The 15,690-nt window shown below is 38.8% G+C and overlaps 1 protein-coding gene across 1 annotated transcript; it reads left to right on the top strand.

Moving 5' to 3' along the window:
* Window positions 1-1,447: 1,447 nt before the first annotated feature.
* fbp2 (fructose-1,6-bisphosphatase 2) lies at window positions 1,448-15,258 on the top strand. The gene is made up of 7 exons (XM_083979976.1): window positions 1,448-1,754; window positions 3,290-3,452; window positions 4,460-4,552; window positions 6,811-6,951; window positions 8,025-8,162; window positions 12,829-12,948; window positions 14,850-15,258. The coding sequence occupies exons 1-7, from the start codon at window positions 1,582-1,584 to the stop codon at window positions 15,033-15,035; spliced, it is 1,014 nt and encodes a 337-aa protein (XP_083836102.1). The 5' UTR covers window positions 1,448-1,581; the 3' UTR covers window positions 15,036-15,258.
* The last annotated feature ends 432 nt before the right edge of the window (window positions 15,259-15,690 follow it).

Here is a 15,690-nt window from a genome sequence, read left to right as displayed (position 1 = left end):
TTCACCCAGATCTTTTTGGAGTCAGATTGAATAAGTCATTAGCTCTAGGACATGAAGTTGTTTTACAAAATCAACACAAATATCTGTAGTGGGGACATTTTTCTGGAGCCAGCATTTTGTAGCAAGACTTTAAGAAGATAAATATCAGTTTTACTCGATCGAACCGGCAGATTTCCAAGATAGAGAGTAGTGAATGATACGCTCAGAGGCCAAATGTTAGGGGATACACTCGGAGGAGTCGACCTTTTGAGCTAAAGGTCACTTAAAGCTCAAAGAGCAGTGATGACATTTAACTCTTAACACTTGAGCTGCTGTTGTTCCTCATACCGTCCACCGCCCACTGTCCATACTCTATAATCTAAGACTCCTTCAGTGTAAGAGTTAAAACATTAAACTGTGATATAAGTGAACTCAATATAAAACCCACAGCTCTGAGTGAATCGCTCAGTGTGTGACACAGCAGCTCTGAACCGCAGCACACACTGATTATTTTCCTTTCAGCCGGACTCATTGTCGAGGACGTCTGTTCCTCTGTCGACACACGTTCATGTGCAAACACAAAACACAAAACACACAAAAAATTTTTAGCCAAGAGCTTCTCCTGTTGCACAACTTCTTCTTCTTCTTCTCGCTGTTGTCCAACGTGTTGCAGCTTTTTTCTTCTTCTTCTGCAGGATTTAAAGGGATAGTTCAACATTTAGGCAAATTGGCCCATTGCCATATATGCCTATAGTTAGGAGTAGGTTCGTTACCTTTAATTGTCGGTGCAAGCTATTTTTAGAACGGCGGAGCCGTGAGTTGCTCACTGCTCAGAGCTACGCTACGGAGGCTCATGGGATTTCTTGGTTTCCCTCATCAAACTCATCAAATACACAATCCAACAACTCCAAAACGCTCTGATTGTGACCTGCACATTCACCACGCTATGAGATAATAATGGAACGTTATGAGACAGAGTTGTTTTAGAGGTAAATTGATGCAAAACCGCTGATGCACGTTTCCGTCGGGGACAGTTTTTTAGCAAGCAGTCTCTGCATTTACCTCTAAAACAACTCTGACTCGTAACATTCTGTTATTATCTCATAGCGTGGTGAATGTGCAGGTCACAACCAGAGCGTTTTGGAGTTGTTGGATTGTGTATTTGATGAGTTTGATGAGGGAAACCAAGAAATCCCATTAGCCTCCGTAGCGTACTGTAGCTCTGAGCAGCTCGCGGCTCTGCTCCGCCGTTCTAAAAATAGCTTGCACCGACAATTAAAGGTAACAAACCTACTGCTCTGACTATAGGGGTTATGGCAATGGGCCAATCTGCCAAAATGTTGAACTACCCCTTTAAAGTGTGACAGTCTCCACCACCACTGTTACCCGACACCCGGCAGCTACACACACACACACACACGCACGCTCTTCCACTCGGCTGCTCTCACAAATAGCTCCCTTGGCTCCGGGTATGAAAAGCACTTGGCTGGAGATGAGGTCGCTCACTCGCTGTCAGGACCGTCGCCCGGACGACACGCAACCAGGAGGCACAGAGGAAGACGAAGAGGAAGACGAAGAGGAAGACGAAGCAGCAGCAGCAGCATGACGGACCACTCGGCCTTTGACACGGACGTATGGACCCTGACCCGGTTCGTCATGGAGACCGGTCGCCAGGCCAAGGGGTCGACCGGCGAGCTGACGCAGCTCATCAACTCCATTATGACGTCCATCAAGGCCATTTCCTCCGCTGTGCGTAAGGCCGGCCTGAACCACCTGTGAGTAGCGAGACACACACACACACACACACACACACACACACACACACACACACACACACACACACACACACACACACTGAAATGTGCATTTAAAACACAAAATCTGCTCTGCACACTTGTTCTTGCGATGCAAACGTGATGATTTATCGGTCTGTGTGAGGTGTTGGTTGCGTTCCCAGAGGTCAAAGGTCAAGGGCAGCAGGGCGCAGCAGATGTTTAACATTTTGTTCACTCCCACAGTGAATTCAGGAGCCACAGTGATCCCCCTTCTCTCTCCCTCTCTCTCTGACGTTGTGTTTGTGTTCAGACCTGGTTTCACCACCAGAGGAGGTGGAGGAGCAGGAACAGCAGATATGAGTTCATATGACGATATGATATGAAGGCAGCACAGAGTTTTCTTTGTGAAATCGAGTTGCTGATATGTTTTTTTCATTGTGGAAAAGTAAAAGATAAAGTGACTGTATTTGGATCTGACGTCACTGAGGCTGATTTGTTTCCTCTGGGAACAAATCAAACCTGAATAAGTTCAACCAAACACACAATTATTACTGTTGTTTATGAAAGATGGGCGGCACCAATAATGTTTAAACTTTTAAATCAGAAAAAATCATGCTTTAAGGAAAAGTTCTGTTTCACCAAAGTAGTTAAAAAAAAAATTAAAAAAAAAACTCCAAATCAATGTTAAACCACTTGTTGAGGTGTTTTAACTTCTGTGTTTTTGAGTTGGATTTGACCAAGATGAAGCTCATCTAAGAAAATGAAATGAGACAAATTCAAAATGATTGAGTTTTATGATGAAGATTATGATTATACGGGTTCACAAAGGAAAATGTTTTGCAGCTGAAATGACTGAAGGAAAAGGTTTGAGCTTCTCTGAAGAACTAACAGCTGCAGCTCTGTTTTATACTTACTAGGTCCTGACAAAGTATTTTATTTATTTCATTTAAAAATGTTAAATACAAACTTCCTTCTATAGACCGTTTCAGAGAGTATAAACAAAGACAGGTGTTACCAAGGATACTAATTAAGGCTCCATTCCATTTAGTGTACCAGAGCGTTTTCTAATGAGCCACACCTGTCTTTGTTTATACTCACTGAAAGGGTCTATTGATTAAACCCAGGTTAAACACTAATCTTGGCTTTGCTAAAATGAGTTTAGTTTGAAATGGTGCATCAGAGTTTGTTTGATTTTAAACATGGATGAACTCATTCACAAATGTGAAATCAAACAAGCTCTGAGCTCAGATGTGTTGAAAATGAATCTGTAAAATCCTCTCTGCTGAAACTCAGAGTGCACCAACACATAAAAACACAGAGCTCATTATTCACTGAGTAATGATCCGTGGTTAATGAGCGAATCTCGCTGTGATTAAGTTTATGTAACGAGCACAAATGAACTCTGTTCAGAAAAGAACAAAGACTTGTCCACTCTGACTGAAAAGTGATGAATAAAGATAATTATGATGCATTTTCAATACTAAACATTTGTGTTGTTGTGAGACTGAATCGTGGCTTCTGATTGGTCCACGCAGGCAGGGCTTGGCGGGCTCGGTGAACGTGACGGGCGACGACCAGAAGAAGCTGGACGTCCTGTCCAACGACCTGATGATCAACATGCTGCAGGCGTCCTACGGCACCTGCTGCATGGTGTCGGAGGAGAACACGGAGCTCATCATCACCCCCAAGGACAAGAGGGTGAGGAGGAGGAGGAGGAGGAGGAGGAGGAGGAGGAGGAGGAGGAGGAGGGGCTCTGGGTTTCTCCATGCTAAAGTTGCATTATGATCTTTTCTCCTTGTTTCCACCAAATTCATTTCATTATGAGCAGGTCCAACAGTTTTCCATCTCCAGATTTAATCAACTCTCTGTCAACATGTCAACTTTAAAATCTAAAAAAAACAAAACACTGGTGCCCATACGGTGCCTTTTCAATGCCGCTTTTTATTTTATTTCTAATAGTAATGATCAAACTCCACAGTGGTTTATCACAGTAAAAGGCCTTCAAATAATAGGAAATAATAAACTATTTGAACAGTTGTAATGTTTTAGACGTTGTTTCATTTTGAAACATTTAGAAATGTTGTTTTAAAAACATTTTTTTAACAGTTTTGGAAATGTTGCCTCACTTGCAACACCTGTGCAGGCCACTAGAGGGAACCATCAGCGTGAACAACCACTGAGCAAAACAAGACTTCATGTGTCACTTTGTTATCATTGTAAAAGCTCTCTCTCTCCTGAACAGTTATGTAGGATCCAAAAATGGTCATTTCCTCTGTATCCGCAACAAATCGTAAAAGTATGATTTACACATAGACTGTAAAAAGAATTTACATTAACAATCTATGGAATTTTACAGTACAAGTCTTTAAAGGCCGTTTTCTCAAAATGAGTTTTTCCTCAGACTCTGAGCCGTAAATCTCCACTTCAGCAGCACTTACAGACACCAAACCTTCCAGTTTGATCCCTTTCTATATTCTGAAGGTTTTTACAGAGGGGATTGTTGATATATCATTCACAGCCTGATTTATACAACGTTTTAAAACATGGCGAAATTTGATTTTTTTTTTTTTTAGGGCTGGTGACAGTATTTTCTCATTTACAGAGTGATGAAAAGAGAAATCCAAAATCCCCCTGTAGCTTCTAATGTGTCAACAAAATATAAACGAATTGTTCTTCTTCTTTGTTTTTGTCTGTGCTGCTCACAGGGAAAGTATGTGGTCTGCTTCGACCCTCTGGACGGCTCCAGTAACATCGACTGTCTCGCTTCCATCGGCACCATCTTCGCCATCTACAAACGGGTGAGTGACAAACACAGCACCTGTCAGAGTCTCTCCAATCACCATTAACTTTAAATTACCTTATCAAACAGTGGAAAGCACAGATTTATGTGGTTTTACATCCTTCATTTGATCAGTTACAAGAAACTAAAAGGAGGAAGTTTCCTTTGAATAACCATTAATCCTGTTGGGAAACAAATGCATTTAAATGTACAGGAGCAGGAGTCTGACCTACACTGTGTATGAGTGCATGTAATAACCTCCTTTTTATAAAGTGAACATATCTGTGAATCCTTTTTTTAATGATATGAATAAATATTCTAATAGCTTGAGATGTTATATTTTTGTTAATCGATGAAATTAAGATGAAAATAGGCTTTAAATATCTCCCTCTCTGTGTAATGGATCTAAACTATTGGAAAGTTTTTCTTTTGAATTTAATTACAGCCGTGTCATGCAGTTATTTGAGTGCCTCTTCTCTCCAGATGTGAGACTCTCATTTAGGACAAATCATAATTATAACACAGTTGGACTCATCACATTTTATTTAATAGGACTGTTACAGTTTGACTCTGCAGCAGCTTCACGGTGCAGTTACACTCTGCAGACACTGGAGGGCGACACCATCCAGCTGTTCCACATCTAATCTTTGTCAGATGAGGAGGTCACTGTAAACATGACAGGATGCAGAGCTGCAAATGTAAACACATATTTGCACATGAGAACAGACTCACAAACATCTGATACATTGAACACATTGAAGCTGCTTCGATGTTTGTACCATAACAAACCAGGGTCATTCAAAGAGCTTTATAGTACAATTACATATAAGATATAGTAGATGATGCAGATTTACAATAAAGGAGTGAAGAGAAAACATACTGGATTAAGATATGACTTCATTCATCTCTTAAATGAAAAAAAAAGAATAGAAATCAAATAAAAAAAAAAAAAAATATATATATATATATATATATATATATATATATATATATATATATATATATATATATATATATATTTAGGAAAAACTATGTAGTTCATAAACACAACTTCGATAAGAACAGGACTTAAATATCAAAAGAATGTATAAATGCAATACAATATTACTGTACATCAGAATAATATGGTACAACAGTGGTTCTCAACATGGGGTCCGGGGTTGTTGTTTTTTTTTTTTAGAATTTTATCACTTCTTCCAGGAAAGGGTTGAACATTTTTGGAGAAATTGTACCACTTTTTTCCAGAAATTTCTCTACAATATTTCCAAAAATTCATGTCATTGGCCCTAATTTAAATTTACAAATTCAAACAAATATTTGTGTATTTCTGGTGTTTGCTTCAACATTTTGTCCAACGGGGGGTCCGTGGTCTAATTTGTGTCAATTTAGGGGTCCTTGATGTAAAAAAGTTTGAGAACCACTGTGGCACAATGTGTATATAGATATGTACATATATATAGTATATACTCTATGTAGTGATGGTATAAAAAGTGACAGTGACTGAACAGTGTATATTATGTATTATGGTGGGCTGTAAGAGGTCAAATTACTGACTAAATGATTTACAATTGAAAAAATTGTCCTTTAAAATGTCAAAAAAGTTCAAAAACAGGTGCAAATAATAAAAGATGTATCTATTTAAAGCAGAAGTAAGCGATCCGGTCGTTTTGGCTAATGCTGCGTTCCAGGCAGGCTTTTGAAACCGTAAATTACAGCTTCAAGTCACGACTTACGACTTTGTAGCGTTTCAGGCAACCCACTCGTGTTTTTCCGACCTGTTTTACCGGTGAAAGTCACTATAACGGCCACTCGTAACTTCCGACCCGTGAACTCGTACCAGATTGAACTGGTACGACTTCACAGGTCGGAAAAACACGAGTTACGGGCTGCCTTGAACGCACCATAACAGTCCTAGTCCCTCGTCACCACATTCACGGCGTCCCTTGGCTGCACACACAGCCCTGCATGCCGTTCTCTCTCCTCATTGGATAAAAACTGTAGGATACGAGAAAAGTTTTCTCCTCGGCTCAGAGCAGAGCAGAGGGACTGGGAGACCTGTGTTTCAGACCAAACACTCTATGTAAGTGATTACTGTCGGAAGATATAAGACTTAAGACTTATATTAACACAAATATATCACTTACTTCTGCTTTAACTAATTTAATTAAGTTAAATTAACCTGAATTTCTACATAAATCAACACCTGAGAGTGAAACGTCTGTCTGTGATCCTTCGTATCTCTGAGTGATGATGTCAGTGGCGCTGTCTTGTGCTCAGGTGACGGAGGACGAGCCCTCGAACAAAGACGCCCTGCAGAAGGGCGACAACATCGTGTGCGGCGGCTACGCCCTGTACGGCAGCGCCACGCTGGTCGCCATGAGCACCGGCGCCGGGGTCAACTTCTTCATGCTGGACCCGGTGAGCGAGGAGTTCATCATCTCTTCTTCTCCTTCTCCCAAGTCTGCTCCCTCTCCTTGTTCAGATTAAACCACAAATAGAAACATATACGAGGAGAACAAGTTGTTTTTCCTCCGAGGAAACGACCGATCCTGAGGAATTCACCTTTAGAGAAAAGCAGCTTTGGTTCTTAAAGGCTCGAATGTAAAAGTTCAGTGTTTATGCCTTAAAGGAGATTTTCTAAACATCACAAACATTTACTTGATCTTTCCAAATAGTGAGCCTGCGTCTGTGTCTGAAACCTGTTCTATAACTTGTTTATAAGTGTTTATTTGTGACGTATAAAGTGTTAAAGATGGAATTAAAACCCTAATTATCAATCATTGCAAGGCTAGTCGGTAACCCTTTAATTTACAGGATGTGTTAATGTCAAGAAATAGCCAAGAAATAACAATTAATTGCATCATAATGCCTAGAAATAACGGTAAAGTTCATAGTAATGTTGAGAAATATAGCCAAGATATAATGATTGATTGTGGGGAAATAGCCCAGAAATTATTGATTGGGTAACACTTATTCCCTATAATGCATTATAACCGTACTTATAATGAGTTATATTGCAGTTATAGCACTATGTGGGCCAGCGAGTTACTAACAATTATAACGTATTATAATACCTGACCTTATAAGTCATGATAAAATGCTTTATAGTGTGTTATGATTATTGTTATAAAGCATTATGACCATTTATGAGTGTTTCTAACTATAGTTATACAGTGATATAACTGCATTATAAATATATATAATTATAGGCGTCAAATAAAGTGTTACCATTGATTGTAATTGACAATTGCAAGGACTTGGTGGAGAAAAATTCTGGCTTTTCCCAAAAAATTCAAAGCATTCAAAGTGTAGGCTAATCTTTTGCCTTGATGTAATGATGATAATAATGAACATTACAATGAAATTGACCGTTATTTCTTGGCTATTTCTTGACATTATCACATAATTAGCGGCCTGTAAATGAATTCGAAACAGTAAGTAAACTGTGTTTGTGTTTCCTCCTCCTCCTCCTCCTCCTCCTCCGTCTTCAGGCCATCGGAGAGTTCATCCTGACCGAGAGGAACGTGAAGATCAAGAAGAAGGGGAAGATCTACAGCATGAACGAGGGCTACGCCAAGTACTTCCACCCGTCAATCAACGAGTACATCAAGCACAAGAAGTACCCAGAGGTGGGAGAGAGGAGCGCACACACACACACACACCTGAGACACACACACACACACACACACACACACACACACCTGAGACACACACACACACACACACACACACACACCTGAGAGAGACACACACACACACGCCTGACACATGTCAACCTGCAGGGTTTGTTGGAACATCATGAATCAGTTTTACTTTGTGTTTGTTGTTGTGAATCCGACGCCTTTGAGTCAAACTGCAGCAGGAAACCAACCTCGTGTCCTCAGAGTCTGTTCTGCTGACACACACACACACACACACACACACACACACACACACACACACACACACACACACACACACACACACACACACACACACACTCACACACACCTCTTCACACACCAGTGACCTCTCACACTCATCATGTGAGTCCTGACCAAGCAGTCGCTCCGGTACAATGAGTTCCCCTCAGGTCTGTTTGAGTGTTTGTCAGAGCCACGAACGGTGCAGCGCAGTTTGATCTCAAGTGGATCTGACGGGTTAAATAATAACATAATAAGGTAACACTTTATAATAAGAACACACTATTAAGCATTAGTTAAGCTTTGAATACTGAATGCATCATTTATAACACATGAATACTCATTAGTATGTAGTTTATAAACAGTTAAAAATGATTTACTCATCATTGATAAGCACTAACTGTATTAATAAACTACATAGGCTACTAATGAGTATTCATGCGCTATAAATGAAGAATTTAGTATTTATTCATGCTTAACTAATGCTTAATAGTGTGTACTTATTATAAAGTGTTACCCATAATAACCTATAAATAACAAGACTTCTAAATTTTTCTCTTTAGTTTTAGTGCAAAGAAGCACAAGAACATTTCAAAACATTATGAACAACCTGAAATGTCTTGATAAAATATGTGCAATTTCAACAATATAATGCCTCTCCTGTCTTCTATGTAATTTTCACTTGACAAATTCAGCCCGCGGGCCAGATTGGACCCTCCGACAGGCTGGTTTTGGCCCGTGAACCGTCAGTTTGACACCGCTGCTCTACATGAAGCTGCTGTTTGATATCACAATAGATAAATAACCAGGTACCACCTCACAGTGAGTGAGCAGAGCAGAGTCGGGTCATGTGAGCAGCGGTCGGGGGTCAGACGGGCCGAGGGGCCGCGGCTCCGTCAGCTGAGCTGCAGGATGGAGACACAGTTTTGTGCAGGAAACGTCCTGTTCCTCAGGAAGCAGCTTTTCATCACTCGTGCAAACTCAGCGTTTCTCCAACCTCGGCAAAAACACGCAACGTTTGTTTGTTTGGTCGTCGGTGAAGCGTTCACTCAAAAACCTTCATGAAACATCGACTTGAATATTTGTGCTGTTTGTATTTTACCTTATTAAAGCAGTTAAAAGCCTCTTTTTCAAGAATGACCCGGTCAGGAGAGCAACTTTAAACACAGCACTGAATGATAGTTACAAGATTACAACATTAAAGGGTGATACCGCAGCATCCAGTTAATATAGAAAACAAGGGGGAAAAAAACAACTGTGATGCAAGAACAGTTTCTAACACTGGAAAAAACGAATTTACTGTAGTAGCAACCACATCGACCAGTGAGGATGTTTTCTCCATTAGGTTCCCTCTGTAAATTATTTTAAGACCAAGCGAAAGCTTTATTCAAATGCTATATTGTTTCCCACATTAAAACTGTTCATATTTTTACCATTTACACGCCAATAAACAACCTGTGGCTTCAGCTTTGCTTTAAAATCATAGCCTACTCCTTGACTGCTGCAAGAAGTTTGAGATGTGCCACTTTTTTTTTTTAACCTTTTTACCATTTTTTCAGTTTTTACATTTGCTACAAAGATGGAGAGAATGAACCTATTAAGTGTTTTTGTGACACTGACAGTTAAACCTGAGAGAGAGAAAGGAACAGTTTTAGTTAGAAAATCGAGAAAAAAGTTAGAAAATCAAAATTCCTGTCACTCAAAAATATTCCAGTATTTCTGAAGACCAAATCCAAAAAAAGAGAAACATTTAGCTCATCTGTCTGATCTGTTATTAACCGACTTCTCCCAGTAAAGTAACGACCTCAGCTGAACACTCATCACCACAGCAGTGACCACACACTTACTAACCGTCATGTTGGCGCGAGGCCACAACGTGACGAGAACTCGTCTCACAAGGTTCAACTGTGAAGGTTTCTAAAAAAAAAAAAAAACCTGTCACTTCACATTTCTTCTTCCACGTGTGTGGGGGAATTATTATAATACTACTCTATTTTTGTGGATCAGAGTTTTATTTCTTCTCTTTTATTTTGTAACTTCCTGTAACTAAAGTCTCTGTTTTCAGGACAGGAAGTGACTGTTTATTAAACCTCAGAGTCACAACGTTAACGCAGAAAACAGATCATTTGTTATCTGGCTTTAATTTTAAATAAAGTCATGACTCTGAATGTTTTTAATCAGCAGCACCTCAATACTATTTCCCCTTTTAAACGAGAAAATATGTTTGTAAAAAAACAAAAAAAACATGATATACAGTATATCCATATCTACACATATGGATCCATATTCACAGGAATGTATAATACAGTTTTATATAGAATAGAATAGAATAGAATAGAATATACTTCATTAATTCCTTGCGGGAAATTCTTTTGTCACAGCGCTCCAGTGTACAAAGGTAAAGAATATTATAGAAGAATAATACAATACAACAATAGGAGAAAGAGATAAATCACAATTTAAATATTACAAAAATTACAAAGTTAAATATTACCAGAGTTACAAAGTTAAAAACTATAAGAATAAACCCCAGAATTTGCCCCTCCCCCTCCCCCTCCCCCCGTCTTAACAATATATACAGAAGAAAATATAAGCATACAATATACATATGATGATGAGAAGTTCACCTCTTTTGTATCGAAAAAAAACATAAGAGATAATGAGAAGATTGAAACTGAACAATAAAACAAACAAAAAAGGGCAGACTACAGTAGTTAATCATAACGACATTAGAACAATACAGCCGTGAGAAGGCCACAATGACCAAAACTGAGACTGAGGCAACAAGATAATCCACTTTTTTTCCCCATTTTTTAACTGATAGATCATCATAGATCAATTTAATCAACATTAAAAAGTCAAATATTTTGATCATGTGTTCAGGTCTGATGCAGCAAAAAAAAAAAAGAAAGAGCGATCTTGTAAAGTCAGTTGACAGCACCTGATCACTGGCTCCAGATCAGCCTCAGGGTCACGTCAGATGTTTTAGGAACTGAGTCGTGTGTTTTACTTTGAAAAACCTCCCCCACACTTCCTCTGTTTCTTTCTGCTCCTTTTTTTTCTCTCCTGTGTATCAGGAAGTTTCTCTCGGTCTCTTCGTGTCAGCAGCTGGATGTGGTTTCTGTGTTTGGAGTGTGTGTTGTGTTGTATTGTGTAAATCAGGAGGCTCTGCTCTCAGGAAATACCATGTTCACACACACACACAGACACGCAATTACTGTACACACACCCTTACACACTCACACACTCCTCCCAGTGTGACTCAGCAGCACATGACTCTGTCACGTTGAACATGAGGCTCCATGTCAGAGCTTCACACTCAATGAGTCAAACAATATTAAAGATAAAAGAAAAGACACAAATAAAACTGAACAGAAACTTCACTTATTTGTTTGCTTAAATATTAGACAATTAATAATCAATATTGTATTATTACAAGACAGGAAAACAAAGCAGTGGCTGCATCAGTTACTCTAATATAAAGTTATGTATAATATATACACACACATATAATATAAAAACAATTGCACCAGCCTTTTGCAGTTCCTAAAAAGGTTAGCGAATGAGTGACACTGTATTTCAAAAAAAGCATGCAAAAAAAAAGGGGATCCACACACTTTCATTCATTCAGTAACGTTACAGATATGAATGTTAACTTCAGAGCTCCACATACGATTAGATTTAACATTGATAGACACTCAACATTGATCTTGAGAAGAACTATTGCATGTGAGAGACTCTTATTTTGGAGAAACAAGCTCAATCTTGTAGTTTTTACAGTCTCTTTATAAACTCTTTTAATCAATTTGTGTCCAAACTGGTGCAGAACTTCAACACAGTCTTTATTTTTTATGACACTGATGGATCATTGGGATCTTTAAAGCTTCTGTCTGTGTGGAAATGGAAATAGGCAAATTAAGAGAAGATGATCTAAGTGAGGTTTTACATAACATCCAGGTTTATTAGTGGCTGTGCACGTTGTGAACCTGAGGCCATTTGCATCTGTAGATTATAAAACATCGCTTCAGGTAAAGAGTTTAGACAACAGGCCTTTAATTAATACCCAGTTGACTTTATAACACAACAAGCATGTGACTGCACCAGGATCCTCTTCACTACTGAAGCATGGGGAAGTTTTTATTTATTTATTTTGGTGTAAATTTCTCTATAATTTGACCAAAACATGGGCGACAAACACCGAGCAGAATAAATATCAATACTCTGTTTTGATAAATGATCTGAAATTCATATGTTACCTAACTTCACCCAATAAAAATGAGCAAAACTGGGATTTAAATTGGTTAATTAAAGAACAAATACCTGCCTCATTATCAACACCTGATCACATAAACATAAACTAACATTTTAAATATGTTCTCCGTCTGTCCTGCAGGACGGCAGTGCCCCCTACGGAGCTCGGTACGTGGGCTCCATGGTGTCGGACATTCACCGCACCATCGCCTACGGAGGCATCTTCATGTACCCGGCCAACGAGAAGAGCCCCAAGGGAAAGGTACGGATCTCTGATTCTACTCAAACACTTTCTGCACAGAGCGATGATGATGATGATGATGATGTTTGGATTTAGGTCCAAGTATCTCCAGAAATGCTGCAGTGACAGAAACACACAAATACATAATGATAAAAGAATGAAAAAAGTTGAAAATATGGTTTATATGGGACAAATATAGTGTGATAATAGTTTGTAATAATAATTATAATAGTTGTAATGATCCTGCACAGTTACAGTAACAGCGGGTGTTGCTGTAGTGAAACCTGAGGTCGAGGTGTTTTTCCTCCTATGGTAAATAAAAGCTCAGAGGCGTTCGAGGACGCTCGTAAAACATAAACTTTGACCTCTTTGCCTGTTTCCTTCCTGGCAGCTTCGATCTGTGACCTGCTTCTCCTCCACATCCTGAATTATTTACATTTTATTACTGATGTTATCAAATTGTGAAACAAAACAAGTTTTATAATTTTATGAGAGCTTGTGGTTCAGTTTATCTAAATCTTCTGATAAGTGACTTCTTATATTTACCCCGATCCTTCTGACTGACCTTTGAATTAAATAAATAAATCACAATGAAAGTATTTAGATTAAATTAATTAAAAATAACAGTAAAACTAAAGGAAACAAGTGGAAACAAATAAAGTTTAGCTTAAAAAAGTAAAAACCTGTTTTTTCATCAGTCTCTGAATGACTGTTACAATGTGCAGACAACACCTGCTGCTCTCTGACGTGTTATCACTGAAACTATTTGGAAACTTTCACATTTCAGCCACAGTGAGTCTGGTTTTAACATCAGTGTACGTCAGTGTTGAAGTGAAACTTCTCAACACTCCTCCACAGTCAGTTAAACATTCATTCATCATCATAGCTTATAACTGATCAATTAAACACAAGTTTATTCGTTTTTAGAGCGATTCATTGCAGCTTATAAACATTTTTTAAATGTAACTGTAACTGAAAATTGTACAAAGATATGAAGGTTCATATTTTACACCTCTCCTGTGTTTTATTTAACTATAATAGTTTTCCATCTCCTCTCTCAGCTTCTTTCTGGAGATCTAGTAGCAACAGGTCGGTGTCAGCCGACTGTTATTTGAGTGACCCAATAAAAAAAAATCCAGCAGACTTTAGAATAAAACACTCAGAGAAACCAAATCCTGCAAAGTGTTGGATGGTCGGGTCCAGGTGGTGGTGGGCGGGGCTTGGCTTGACTGCTTTGTTGTGACATCACAAAGTGACAGGAAGTCCTGACGGCTGGTTTTAAGGCTCAGTTTCTGAATACAGGCTGTGTGCATTTCTCTGTGGACTGAGGCTTTGAAACTTTTACAGTATTAATATAGAACCTAGAGCTGCTTTATAATCACACTACACATGGACATCTACCTTTATACTGTATGGAGCTTTAATACAAACATCTACCTTTATACTGTATGGAGCTTTAATACAAACATCTACCTTTATACTGTATGGAGCTTTAACACAAACATCTACCTTTATACTGTATGGAGCTTTAACACAAACATCTACCTTTATACTGTATGGAGCTTTAACACAAACATCTACCTTTATACTGTAGCTTTAATACAAACATCTACCTTTATTTTGAAGGAGCTTTAACACAAACATCTACCTTTATTTTGAAGGAGCTTTAACACAAACATCTACCTTTATTTTGAAGGAGCTTTAACACAAACATCTACCTTTATACTGTATGGAGCTTTAACACAAACATCTACCTTTATACTGTATGGAGCTTTAATACAAACATCTACCTTTATACTGTAGCTTTAATACAAACATCTACCTTTATACTGTATGGAGCTTTAACACAAACATCTACCTTTATACCGTATGGAGCTTTAATATATAATATTTAACATATATGTTGATTTCTCTCCTCGAAGCTGAGGCTGCTGTACGAGTGCAACCCCATCGCCTTCGTCATCGAGCAGGCGGGCGGCCTCGCCACCACCGGCACCGGCAGGATACTGGACGTTCAGCCTGAAGCGCTGCACCAGCGGGTTCCCTTCGTGGTCGGCTCCCCTGACGACGTCAACGAGTTCCTGTCCTTCGTCAAGAAGTTCCCGTGAAAGACCTGCGTCTCCTGCAGTTAATGTTTGTACAGCAAGCCAGAGAGTCTTTGTAATGTGTTCATGGAGCATTTTTATTTTGTGATCACAGGGAAACATTATTTGTGGATTTCAACATTACAAATGGTCAAAACTCAAGTACAGATTTCAGTTTTAGAACAACTACGTTAAATTATTATCTAAATATTCCGGTGACTGATCATTTTTTAAGATGCATAAACAAGACTGTCAAATCTAATCAAATCTTGTTATGTCAAATCACAGCCTTTCATATACAGCTGCATTTGAAAGTTATTAAATCTATTTTTTTTTTCCAAAACAAATTTGTCAAATGTATTTTTCTGTTTCATTTAAAATACAGCTACAGTACAACATGAGGCAGACAAGTACAGTAGCTCCAAACTGCTGCTTAAGGTTAAAGAGTTTAGTCATCCTGTTGTAAAGAAACTTTAACCCAACCCTGTTTTCCCTGAGAAGAAAGAGGAAGAGTCCAGTTTCTAATTCACTAATCTCATACATTTATTTCTTTATTGATCCAGGAAGCAGCCGTGCAGCAGAGACTCTCATTCCGAGCATCAGCATGCTGACACTGTTCAGCTGCATGTTTGATACAGGACACATACTGTACTTACACTTTACAATCCATCATATTCTT

The sequence above is a fragment of the Trachurus trachurus genome (genome assembly GCF_905171665.1).
Source record: "Trachurus trachurus genome assembly, chromosome: 9".
Lineage (NCBI taxonomy): Eukaryota > Metazoa > Chordata > Actinopteri > Carangiformes > Carangidae > Trachurus > Trachurus trachurus.
Note: the sequence above shows the minus strand (reverse complement) of the source record. Positions and strands in the feature narration are given on the sequence as shown.

Bases quoted from the DNA above. Each gene is read 5' to 3' on its own strand.
- fbp2 (XM_083979976.1), top strand. From the start codon at position 1,582: ATGACGGACCACTCGGCCTTTGACACGGACGTATGGACCCTGACCCGG. The intron at 1,755-3,289 runs GTGAGTAGCGAG...TGGTCCACGCAG, and splicing joins AAGGCCGGCCTGAACCACCT to GCAGGGCTTGGCGGGCTCGG. The intron at 4,553-6,810 runs GTGAGTGACAAA...TCTTGTGCTCAG, and splicing joins TCTTCGCCATCTACAAACGG to GTGACGGAGGACGAGCCCTC.